The sequence below is a fragment of the Dysidea avara genome, chromosome 3, assembly GCF_963678975.1.
Source record: "Dysidea avara chromosome 3, odDysAvar1.4, whole genome shotgun sequence".
Classification (NCBI taxonomy): domain Eukaryota; kingdom Metazoa; phylum Porifera; class Demospongiae; order Dictyoceratida; family Dysideidae; genus Dysidea; species Dysidea avara.
Genome location: NC_089274.1, coordinates 19,066,338 through 19,078,793, shown reverse-complemented (window position 1 = coordinate 19,078,793; position 12,456 = coordinate 19,066,338). Strand labels below are relative to the sequence as shown.

Genomic DNA, 12,456 nt, shown 5'->3' with positions numbered 1-12,456 from the left:
GGCCACAAGGTGGTCTTGATCTGGGGGCGAGACTAGTGGTGAACTTAACCTTTATACTGAAAGTCCAGTGTTGTTTATTTTGCCGCTGTGGTAGCTACTGTGAGACCGGCTCAAATTCTTTTGAAAGATTCGCGTCAAGTTTCAACCGAGGAAAAGGTATTGAACTAGCTAGATTTTGTCAAGTGTCTATGTGTAGATAGTTACATAATAAGCCATGCCGAAACACCTCGCGAACTGACAGTGAGTCAATTTTAAGTTGCAAAAAAGTGCGACGCTGCGGCGGTGGTCTGCAAGCATTTTACCGGGGACAGTAGGCAAAAAAAAGCTGATGTCTCGCGCGGTTGGTCATATTGAATTTATTTGGTTAATAATCAATACATTAATATTGAAAGGGCCGGACACGCCCCCACGAGTGCGTAAAATGGTGTAAAAACACAGTGATTTTCGTGCATTTTCGAAGCGCCCACAACATTACGTAGTGATACCAACAAAAAACGATCTGCTAATTATGCACATACCTCTAAGGAATACTCCACCTTATTTTCAAGACTGTAGCTGCAGTGGATACGTGGCCCAGCACTGTTTCTGAACCCGGTTCGTCATTTTGCCCAATGCGTAATGTATTGCCGTTACCAAGACTATGGGAATTCACCTTAAACAAATTAGTCTAAACACAAAAAAACGGCCTGAAACATTGTGTACATGAATAATACTTCAGCAATTCGAGGGAATTGTACGAAGAATTGTTACCCTCGAGCGGGCCATTCAGTTTAAAGACAAAAGTTAAGGAAAGCCGCTTCGAGAAAGTGCCGCGTGAGTAACTTAGTTTAGAATAGCTTTGTTCTAGTTTCTATAGGCCTATATAAATAGACACCATGTTCCTAAGCCAACGTTTAGTGGGTTTCTCGTACATTTTTGAAATTACCATGTCGGTAGATATGCGGAATTCCGCTAAAATCAGCATATTTTATTAGGTTCGCAATCCCAATGGCTAATTTCAATATGTTATGCTCTCGTGTGTAGTTCCTGCTGAACCAGGCTAGCTAGCTCATCCATCAAGTCAACTATGTAGCTATGCACACTGACACTGCTATATTATTGGTTTTAGCTAATAGCTAGGTTTTGTTTTGTAATAATACATCAATTCGAGCATTCATTAATTTGGGATTTCATAGTCAATAGAGCAGTTTCAAAACCATGGTAACCAAAAATTATGTAATGGACCACACCCAAATCGCCATGTTTTTGTACCAGACTGCTTGATGTTGCAAGTTGAATTCCTTGCTAAATTCATGCCAAGACTTATTAATATGAGTAAAATAGATGCCAGTGATAGAATAAAGTATGTAGGTGAGTTATTAGGCATTAAAAGATATGTACTGCCTCCCAACAGGGAAGTTTCGTAGGAAAGAGAAATGCATAAAAATGGATTTGGCCAAATTGCGACCTATTCACCGTCCAAAGGCGGTTAAAACTAGGGGAAACTTGAAGTATATAGGTCTTTATCCAGCACCACAGCAGCGTACAGCCACATTGAGCTATCCCGGGATTAGCCAGAGCTCCTGAAAGGCACGAGACCGGTGATGGCGTACTACCAAACTGTAATAAAACGCCAGCAAAAGAAGACTCTTAGTGGTGAATTTTACTACAGTTAAGTTTTATTGTCGAAATCAACCATCAGTTAAAGTTTAGCAGTCTTATTTTGCTGTCTACTTTTTCACACAAAGTGGGAATCCCAGCACATGAACAATTCTGGCTAACTCGGGGATGGCAGGATGTGGCTGTACGATGCTGTGGTGCTGGATAAAGACCTATACTGCAAGCTTCCCCTAGTTTTAACTACCTTTGGGCAGTGAATAGGTTGCAATTTGGCCAAATCCATCTTTACGCATTTCTCTTTCCTACGAAACTGCCCTGTTGGGAGGCAGTACGGATCTTTTAATGCCTAATAACTCACCTACATACTTCATTCTATTACTGGCAACTATTTTACTTACATATTAATAAGTCTTGGCATGAATTTAGCGAGGAATTCAACTTGCAACATGAAACAGTGTGGTACAAAAACATGGCGATTTGTGTGTGGTCCATTGCGTAATTTTTGGTTACCATGGTTTTGAAACTGCTCTATTATGCATATAAAAACATATGTATGGGATTTGTCAAATCAAGCATTTTCAGGTGGTCAACATTAAAAGTTTTCAAACACTGAGTTAAACCTTTAAAAATTATCTTTTTTGAGATCTCAACTTGGTAAAACAGGCTGATCATAAAATCTCATCATTCCATTGTCCAATGCAAAAATACATGTATTTTACACTACATACAAAAACGCTAATTTACAACCTTTAACTCACAAAATCTCTACAGCACACCATACAATAAAAGAAAGCCCTTGAATTTCTCTATCCATTGCTGACCGTACAAATGGGAAAATGTCGCCATAGCAACAGTTATTTACTGCTGATGATGACATAATACACGCTCCATACATTAATCTATTGGAAAATTAATTATCTTGGCGGGAAAATCCCAATTTACAAGTTGTTATCCTCAACCAACTTCACTAAATTTGGTATCATTCTACGCAGCGAAGGATACTTAATAAGACTCCGACCATACAAATTGTTAAACAGGTTAGTTTACAGAGATATGTTGAAAAACACGTATTTTAACAGGCATTCTGAACATGTAAATTTCGTGCTACAAGGCTCCTTTTAAGCTTCCCCTTTGTTACTGCACAAAGAACTTACACATGAATCAAATTTCCTTTCATCAAGGAATCTGATAAACCAAAGTTCGTGTCTGTCAACCAGAGTACACGGAAGTTATAGCGCCTTGTTTAGAAGACGGTGTTATTTTATACAAAACGGGCGTAACCTATTCGGAAATCCGGAATATCTTTCACAAGTTTTGATATGGTTGCTAAGTGCCATTAAAGCAAACTGTATATTACACACAGAAGTATCTTCTCAACTGTTTTATAGATTGTGCTGTACAGTTTTTTTTTCCTGCAAATTTGGATGACAAAGTTTCAAGGCACATAGATTATCAAACACTGTAGTGCAAGTTGCCAATTATCGGTAGGTACTAATTATCAGCACCTGTAAAGTATACAGACTACGGAGTATATTGGAGCTGCTTATTACCATTGTGAGCTGCTGTAACTACCCTCTAAAACATTTCTTACAATCGTTTTCATTCAGTAATTATTGTCTCTAAAGTGCTCCACAAGCTATGCTGGCTAACCATGAAGTTGAATAAAAATAATTTTGCATTGGAAACCAGTATGCTTTATTTTGCATCTATAACCTGAATATCTCTCGAACGGCTGGCCTCATCTTTGTAAAACTTCTGTGAAACCGAGTTATCCAAGGACTGTAGCTATATCCCACAAAAAAATTTACAAAGAACTATATCAAGGCACCAGAGAGTTACTCACGAATTTGCACTGTTTGCCAATCACTGAAGTACAGGGTGCTGATAATAGGTACCTCATGCTGATAATTGGCACACGATAGGCTTATAATACGATGCTCACTCACGTGAGCTAATCAAAGTTTGGCATGCTATGAGACTAAAGACTGCTCTATTGAACAGTTCAAACTGGAAGTTCATACGTCATTGTATGTAGAGAATAATTACAATTGCTTGGCAAAATGATGCCCTGATGACTTACGCTAAGAACGTCGCATCCTTTAAAACTTTATATCATTCGAAACATCTGGAGAGCTTCTACAAAACACTCTCTAATTACAAGTACATGCATCAGTGACAAATAGGTACACGTCAATGTTGTGACAGATAGTTAAGTATACTATGATACCTAACCTTATCGGCACTCCATTACCATTAATCTTATCAACACTTGCAACAAAGCGCCTATTTACTATACTTGGAAGCCTCACGAAATCCACCATGTTTTCCACACATTAGTGCTAATTCTATATCCCATTCTAGCTAAATAGACAATTAATCAACCATGCATATAATATTATTAATTCAGCTAGATAATTAGATTTGTAAATACTGTAATTTAGCATATTTAGTAATTCATAAATTATTTTGTAATTCAGTAATTATGTTGTTATGCACTGCTAAGGAAGCATAACTCAAACAAACTACTTTAAATTACACACAGAAGTGTCTTCTCAATTAAGTGCCTACTCACAACATTTGTGCAAGTACACAAAAATATTTGGGATTTTCAACTAGAGTAGGGACCATAGCACATTGATAAAAAGTACTGAAACAAGCTGGAGTAGTGCACGATATTAAATCACAGTAAAACAATAAGAAGTGTTATATCCCTACTGTGCATTCCCATGAACACAGTAGGAATATAACACTTCTTATTGTTTTACTGTGATTTAATATTGTGCACTATTCCAGCTTGTTTCAGTACTCTTTTATTGATGTGCTATGGTCCCTACTCTAGTTAAATTTTTGTGTACTTGTTTGTAAACTTTTTTTTATTAAAATAAAATTGTTATGACTGGTGAACCCACGCATATCGCATCTGGTGCCACGCATCCCAGCTATCAATTATCATCTGAAAAATAAAGTATCCATTATGCTTTGTTGTCAGCTATGTTCAACTTGATTTACAGCATTATGAATCAAGAACTGTTCGAAAAAGCACCTCTGCAATCAAAGTAGCCACTACAAAAACTACAGACAATTTCCATTATAGAGAGAAGCCATCATGTGCTATCGACAAATCGACACCTTTTGCTGTCAGCAAAGATGAATGGAACACAAAGGAGGACACTGGTAAGTGCATGAAGAATACATTGTATGTACTGTGGTATGCCAAAAGGCATGTGTCCGGCTGAAACGACGCCAAACAGTGAAAAAATCAAGCCCATAGCCTTAGCCGCTATCAAGTTATGTTTGCCTGATCCAGGCATCAGTCAGTCAGTCAGTAGAAACTTCCGTAGTAACTTGTTGAAAGCGTTTCAGGTCAATTTGAAAGCTTGTTTGGGCTTAGTTTTACATAACCAATACTGCCTCATTGTCGTCAGGGAAAACTGAGGCTGGTTTTTGGGTGATTTTTTTGTGGGCCACACCTATACCTATGTGGTCCCTACTATGATAGAGAGTCACTACAGTCGTATTTTAATCTGGGAAATAAAATCACCTTTGAGGTAAAGCTTACCTGTATAGAAGTATAATATGTGACTGGATCTGTGAAAACCCGACATATTGGTGCAAGTCTAAATTTTCAGTATAGGCTATTGATTGCAATGGGTAAAATATTTGCATAAATGAAAAAGAAATTCGTAAAAATTTTTAATGGTTTGTTCTTTGTGAAGAAAGTGTGTAATGATAAAAACATGGATATCATCTTATTCGTCTACTCAAGGGGAGTTCGAAAATCTTTGTTTCGTAGCAGTAACTTAAAGGATACGTGAGTTATGGGCATTTGTTTACGTCACATCGAAGCAATTGTACGCAATCGATTTTTCTTCACTAATTTCGTCTCTGTATGTAGTGAAGAAAGGTGGTAGATGGAAAAACCTACCACGTAATGGACTCCCCTATTCATGGCGAACACAATGGTGTAAGTTGCAACTCTGTACTGCATTGTGTTTGTAAGTTACAGTCGTTTTTGTAAGCAGCTGTAATATATTTTCCCAATACTTGCTGTACAAATCGATCTTTCTGTTGCTGCCACTTTGTAGGGCTGTAACTCCAAAAGTTGTTGGCAAACAAGGCTGAAACTTGGCCAGAGCATACACTCGGCTAAGTAGATTATAAATATTCAATAATAAAGGATTTGAAAAATGCGCCATTATGTTGGGTTTTTACAGATCCGGTCACATATAGTTAATAATAAACAGAGTTGCTGATTCTACCTTTCAGTACCATTTTTAATGTGACTATTTAACTAAGTTTTTAATTAAATGTTTGGTAATGTGTACAAGTGTGTATATTTGCATCTTCTAGGGCCTAATCAGCCTTGGCTGTCTGCCCTATTTAAGCAATAATAATAATACTGACTAGAAATTCTTTGGAGATGAAAATCAAGTTGATGTTATTATATAGTTATACAACGGCCACGAGTGCTCTGCCTGATATAAACGCATGAGCCTGAGGGCCGTTAGGCCCGAAGGCAAGTGCGTTTATACAGGCAGAGCATGAGTGCACGTTGTATAACTGTTATGTACCACTCACCTAATAGGTGGGGAGAGTCGCACAAGACAGCTGTAACACTTATAAAGGCCAGGTTTCTAACATCGATTGTGGGTAACCAAGCCGGACATTGCGATGACGTTCCCCCTGCAGTACTGCAGCCACCTGATATATTGAAAGCTAGTACGCTATGGGTTATATCACTAACCTGCATTCGCTGTTCGACTCTCATTATGTAGTGCTCAACATGCCAGCGTGATCACTCAATCGCCATATAGACTAAGCGCCAGACTAATCGCCATAATGATTCCCTCGAGCGAAAAAAAGTAGCTAAATAGACGTTTTAAGTAAACAAAATCCAACTACTAAACGATACTAGTCTAATTCTTACTATTCACACTGGCTAAACTCGAATCTGGTGGCATGACAAAACTGGTTACCACAATCGAACGTAAAGGTTAGTATTATTTAGAATATATTTGTTTTATTGTCATTGTCGAAGTGGACTACAGTTTAATCTGGGCTAAGATGACACCAGACTAATAAGGTGTATAAGTACGTTTATATATATGTAGACTAGAGTTGTGGCCACCCGTGTTGGCTTTTTCGATCGCCATTGGCTGCTTGTAAACATTATACGTATTGGTGACGTTATGGCCCACAATCGACCTTTACATGTCAGGCTATAAAAGAATTCGAGTGATCTGTGAAGTGTCCTTCCACCTGTTAGGTGAGGTGTCGTAGTGGTCTTCGCCACCGGCACTTGCGCTATGCTGCACAAAACCGCAGCCAGTGCAATATCTGTATATTGCACTGCGGTCGGTGCATTATAACTTATAATGCACTCATTGTGGTCTACAAAACCGCAACCAGTGCGTTATGAATTATAATGTACTCGCTGCGGTCTGCAGCAGTGCAATATACAAATTATGGCACTGGCGGTGCCTTTGAACTGCCCACGCAGAGTGGTACATTAGTAGTAGGGCACCCATAAGTTCTTATGCCCCTGATTATTATATAGCTGTTATAAGAAGATGCATGCATGCATGTCTGCATAGTAAAAATTTACTAACATATTATGACTAATGAAACAAGATTAATGATGGGTCGATGGTGCATTTGTTACTATAGTATTGCACTGTTTGTATAATACTTCTAAAACTAATATGATAGTTAATTAGTTTTTATTTTGTCTTTTAGCAATCCCAAACAAGTTCATATAGTGCAGATCATATTGGGAACCAATATGGAAAAGAAGAAATTACTTAAACAGAAAACAAGGACATCTTTTGATTTTGTAAATCTACCTGGTGAGAAGCTTACGTATGCGCCCCAAATCAATGAAGCAGTTGAATTTGATCAACCTAATATAATTGAAAACCAGGAAAATAAAGACAAGACCATTTATTATCCCAGTCTCTCAAGTGTGATTGCCCTGAATGGTGTACAAGTAAGGCAATATATAAAAATTAGTGATTTACTGAGGGGAACTAGCTTCAACTATATTATTCATATTTTTACAGAGTACATGTGTTAATTAATTTTGTCTCAATAATAGGCAATTGCAGCTGGCGATCTGAAATATGCTAATAATCTGCTAAGAAAAGCTGCAGAATTGGCATCCATTACTTCAGTGTGTACATTTGATTTAATCAAGGCATGCAACAGTGATGGATTCAACATGTTTCATGCTGCTGTGATTTACAAAAGAATGGATATGATCCACATGATAATAGAACATGGAGCAGGTGAGATCCATTTTGTTGTGTTATGTATGTGGACTGCACTCCATATTTAATCTAACCAGTTATGTATGATCTTTGACAAGTAGTGACATTTATTATTATTATTATACTGAAGCTTTACTTGGTCCAGTTATAGTTGGACTTCAGCTATTAGTTGGACTTTATAATCATAACTATACCTTTGTTACAAAACTATTACCCTGTACAATATGTTATAGTTAAAGCACCGCCGCTAGTGTGTATGGAAAATACAGCACAAGAGGGTAATACAGCATGAGGCAAAGCTGAGTGCTGTATTTGCCTCGAGACACCCCCGAGTGCTGTATTTTTCATACACACAAGCATAGGCAGTGCTTTATGTGTTATATTGTACTTCCTGGTCATCTGGCTTGCAGCAATTTTCTCTAGTACTCAAACCGCTGCGATTTTCGGTGATCAGGATATCAGTTAGTGTTTATGTAATCCATTTCTAGTCGTAGAATGAACTAATAGGATTAGTTTGGCTAGTTTTGGCGATTTACAATTCAATTGTGCTGTCTTAGTGGAGTCGTGTTTAAATAGCTTCATGATCAGACGATCAGTAAGTGTTTATACAATCTATTTCTAGCCTTAAAACGGACTAGTAGGATTAGTTTGGCTGGTTTTAGCGATTTACAGTGTCACGCAGGTGCTGTCCTAGTGGGTTGTTTTCATAACATTCCTTAAATAAATTCTCCACATAACTGTACTGTATTTTCCCAATTAGCTGCATAATTGTTCTACAGTACAGTTATGCAGCTAATTAGTACTGTACAGTAGAACCTCCCTTATCTGGACCTCTATTATCCAGGCACCTCCATTGTCTGGACAGCCCAAATTGGTAATGTGGCTTGTAGTTTATTGACAATAATGAAGTTTGGTTTAGATAAAAGCACAAGGAAGGAGCCTAAAGGTTGCTGTTTACCTGTTTGGTGGCTTGTTTATTCTACTAATAATAACTACCACTTGGTTGCTAGGTGATAATGCATTTTTACAGCCCAGGGGAGTGACCATGAATGCTCTGTAGTGACTTCCCCCTCTGCCCACTAAACTACATTGCACTAACTGATAGCAATAACAACATTACTTGTATTAAAGTTAGTCACTTTAGTTTACTAGCATGTTATTCTTAGTTACGGACATTTCTGAGATACAGACAGTAGTGTGTACCAGACTGCCCAGGTAAGAGAGGTTCCACTGTATGGACAATACAGTACGTGGCATCGCTTTGATCCTCCCACGCAAAGTACAATATGGCTATTTATTGTACTTTGTGTGGGAGGATCAAAGTGCCGCCATGTGCTGTATTTTCCATATTGTATTGATTAGCTGCATAACTGTACAGCACAGTTATGTGTCTAATTGGGCAAGTTATACAGATAATTGGGAAAATTATACAGTACGCTTGGGAAAATGCAGTACAGTTATGCAGCGCAGCGCAGTTAAGTAAAGAATGTTATAAAAACAACCTGACTCAGACAGCATGATTGATCACATGCATGACATTGTAAATCGCTTAAAACTAGCTGGCTAATCCTACCAATTGGTTCTATGACTAGAAATAGATTACATGAACAGTCTGAAATGAAACTGAATCAACAACCTCACACAGACAGCATGGTGGATCACGTGAATGACACTCTCAAATGCTAAAACTAGCCAAACTACTTCTACATAGACTTACTATTAGTCTGATCACCAAAAATTGAAGTGATTCAGGTAGTCAAGAAAATTGCTCCGAGCAAGATGACCAGGAAGTACTTAAAGCACCACCTATGCTTGTGTCAGTTGTGTGTATGAAAAATACAGCACTTGGGGGTGTCTCGAAGCAAATATAGCACCCTGCTTCTCCTCATGCTGTATCAGTCTCTTGACATGTCCCCTCGTGCTGTATTTTCCATACACATGCATGACAGTGCTTTAAGTAATAGTTATACCATGGCTGCAAGGGATTTTGCTGATATATACACCGAACGCCCGAGGGCTGCAGGTGTATATGTCAGCAAAATCCCAAGCAGCCGTGGTATAAGTGATATATATCACTTGGGGCGCACTCACCTAATAGGTGAAAGAACTAACGAGAACTCATCCTGTTCGTTTTATACAGTAGCATCTGAAGATCGATCGTGGTTTTAATTGCGTGGGCTAATAGCCATCAAAACGTTGTCCATACGTTAAAACGTCATTAATATGTTATTATGCTTCAACACGCAATGTTAGAAAACTTGCGATTGTGGGATGAAGTTTATATTGTTATCATTTTTGTACTAAGTTAAGCCAACTAACTTTGCTATTGGGACAGTAAGTAAGTTATTATATTAAGTTAAGTACTTAGGACTGTAAGTTTCTAACCTATTTCAATGTAGCAGTAGTAGCTTTGCTGTTCCGTGGTCTGTTCAAAGGCTGATACACGGTGGGTAGAAATATGCATCCACAGTCGCCCAAACGATTATTTTATGCCTTCATTAACCTTTAGCAACAACCAACAATTCTATCTTAGCCTATGTACTAAGCTTAGCAACTACTACAAAAACGAGTCCCACAATACAAAGCTCTATGTCGCTCAATATAACGAGTCAAAGCGCATCAATTCTTTAAACTGGCTGGGTATCAAAGTCATTGACAAACCGCTTTCCCATGATATTGCCCGGGCAATATGTGAGTTAAACACTGAACGGTGCCTTTGAACGCCCATGCTAAAGTGGTATATGTTAGAGTTAAAGTACTGCCGTGCATGTGTATGGAAAATACAGTACGAGGGGGTGTGTCGAGAGGCTAATACAGCACAAGGCAAAGCCAAGTGCTGTATTTGCCTTGAGATTACTGTATTTTTCGTACACACAAGCAAGGCGGTGCTTTAAGTGTTATATTGTACTTCCTGGTCGTCTGGCTCAGAGCGACTTTCTCTAGTACTCAAACTGCTGCGATTTTCGGTAATAAGGATATCAGTAAGTGTTTAAATAATTTATTTCTAGTCGTAGAACAAACTAATAAGATTAGTTTGGCTAGTTTTAGCAATTTACAATGTCATGCACGTGATCAATCGTGCTGTCTTAGTGGAGTCGTATTTAAAAAGCTTTGTGATCAGATGATCAGTAAGTGTTTATACAATCTATTCCTAGCCATAGAATGAACTCATAGGATTAGTTTGGCTGGTTTTAGCGATTTACAGTGTGTTGTTTACATAGCATTGCTTAAATAAATTCTCCGCATAACTGTACTGTATTTGTCCAAGTGTGCTGTATTTTCCCAATTAAGTGCATAACTGTACTGTATTTGCCAAATTAGCTGCATAACTGTACTGTATGACTGATACAGTACAGTTATGCAGTTGATTAGTACTGCAATATGCGGCATTACTTTGATCTTCCCACGCAAAGTACAATATCTATAACATAAAGAACTTTGTGTGGGAGGATCAAAGCAAAAAAGTGTTCTATATTTGCCATACAAGCACAAGTGTTCTATATTGGGCAGTTATAGAACACTTTAATAGACCACAGTTCTATATCAGGTAGTTATAGAACTGCCAGGTCTATTTTGTAGGCTATCAGCCTACTTTGAGTGAGTAATCATCACTCATTCTGGCTAGTACAACCAATCAACCAAGCCAGTGTAGGCTGATAGCCTGACTGCACTGGCTGACCAGTCAACCCAACCAGTAAGAGCAAAACCACTGGATTTAATTTATAGACACACTTGAAGATTTTGATGATCAGCAGCAGCAGCGAACGTTCTTACTATATACGTTTTGTTTACATAAAGGACAAGTCCTAGGAATATCATGGAAATATTCTTATTAAAGTACCACAATCAAAAACTTTTAGCTGTGGGGAAGACAGACTAGACTCACAAAATGACTAATGCAGGTGCAGCACAGTGTGACACAGGCGAAACACAGGTGCCAGGGGCGTAGCCAGCCAATATTTGATGGTTGGGCATAACATCAACTTAACTACACACACAAGAAACACGCTCACTTTCATGTGAGACTTTATCAAAGAAAAATATGAAAAGTGTATGCACACAAGGCCTACAGCTACCTATGCTATAGTGTAAACAAATGTTGCTTGCATGCATGCAAACATTTTACTAGCTATATGCTATTCTATTACTTGTAGGGTATGCATCCACTGACAATCGTCGTAGCTGAGTATCACGTGACATCAAACTGCTGAACCTACAAGAACCAACAACGTAAATAGTTCATCACATATTTACTACAATCAACTGGCAGTATAGCTTACAGACCAACCACCACAGTGATATGCAGTGCTTTTCAAGTAAATGCCACATGGCCCCAAATGAAGGCCGGGGGGTGCTAATTTATGGACTATAATGAGTCCATAGATAATCACAAATATCAGCACGCCAGGAAAGCTTCGTCCCGGATATATAGCAGCCAATGTACATTTGCATGTATCTGGTGTAAACCACAACTTGGTTAATCAGTACAAATTGTGCACGTGACACTTTATAATGACTTGACCTTTTCTCCATTTCCAGCTCCATTTGCATCTGCTATTATTGTTATATAGAAGAGTACGTTTTCCCGTTT

At 38.3% G+C, this 12,456-nt stretch overlaps 1 protein-coding gene across 1 annotated transcript in view; it reads left to right on the top strand.

Moving 5' to 3' along the window:
• LOC136249936 (transient receptor potential cation channel subfamily A member 1 homolog) overlaps positions 1 to 12,456 on the top strand; it is a 70,362-nt gene continuing 57,906 nt past the window's right edge. The window contains exons 1-3 of the mRNA XM_066042073.1: positions 1 to 156; positions 7,336 to 7,585; positions 7,694 to 7,883. Coding sequence (XP_065898145.1) covers positions 7,382 to 7,585; positions 7,694 to 7,883 — 394 coding nt within the window. The 5' untranslated portion in view covers positions 1 to 156; positions 7,336 to 7,381. The remainder of the gene's footprint in view (positions 157 to 7,335; positions 7,586 to 7,693; positions 7,884 to 12,456) is intronic.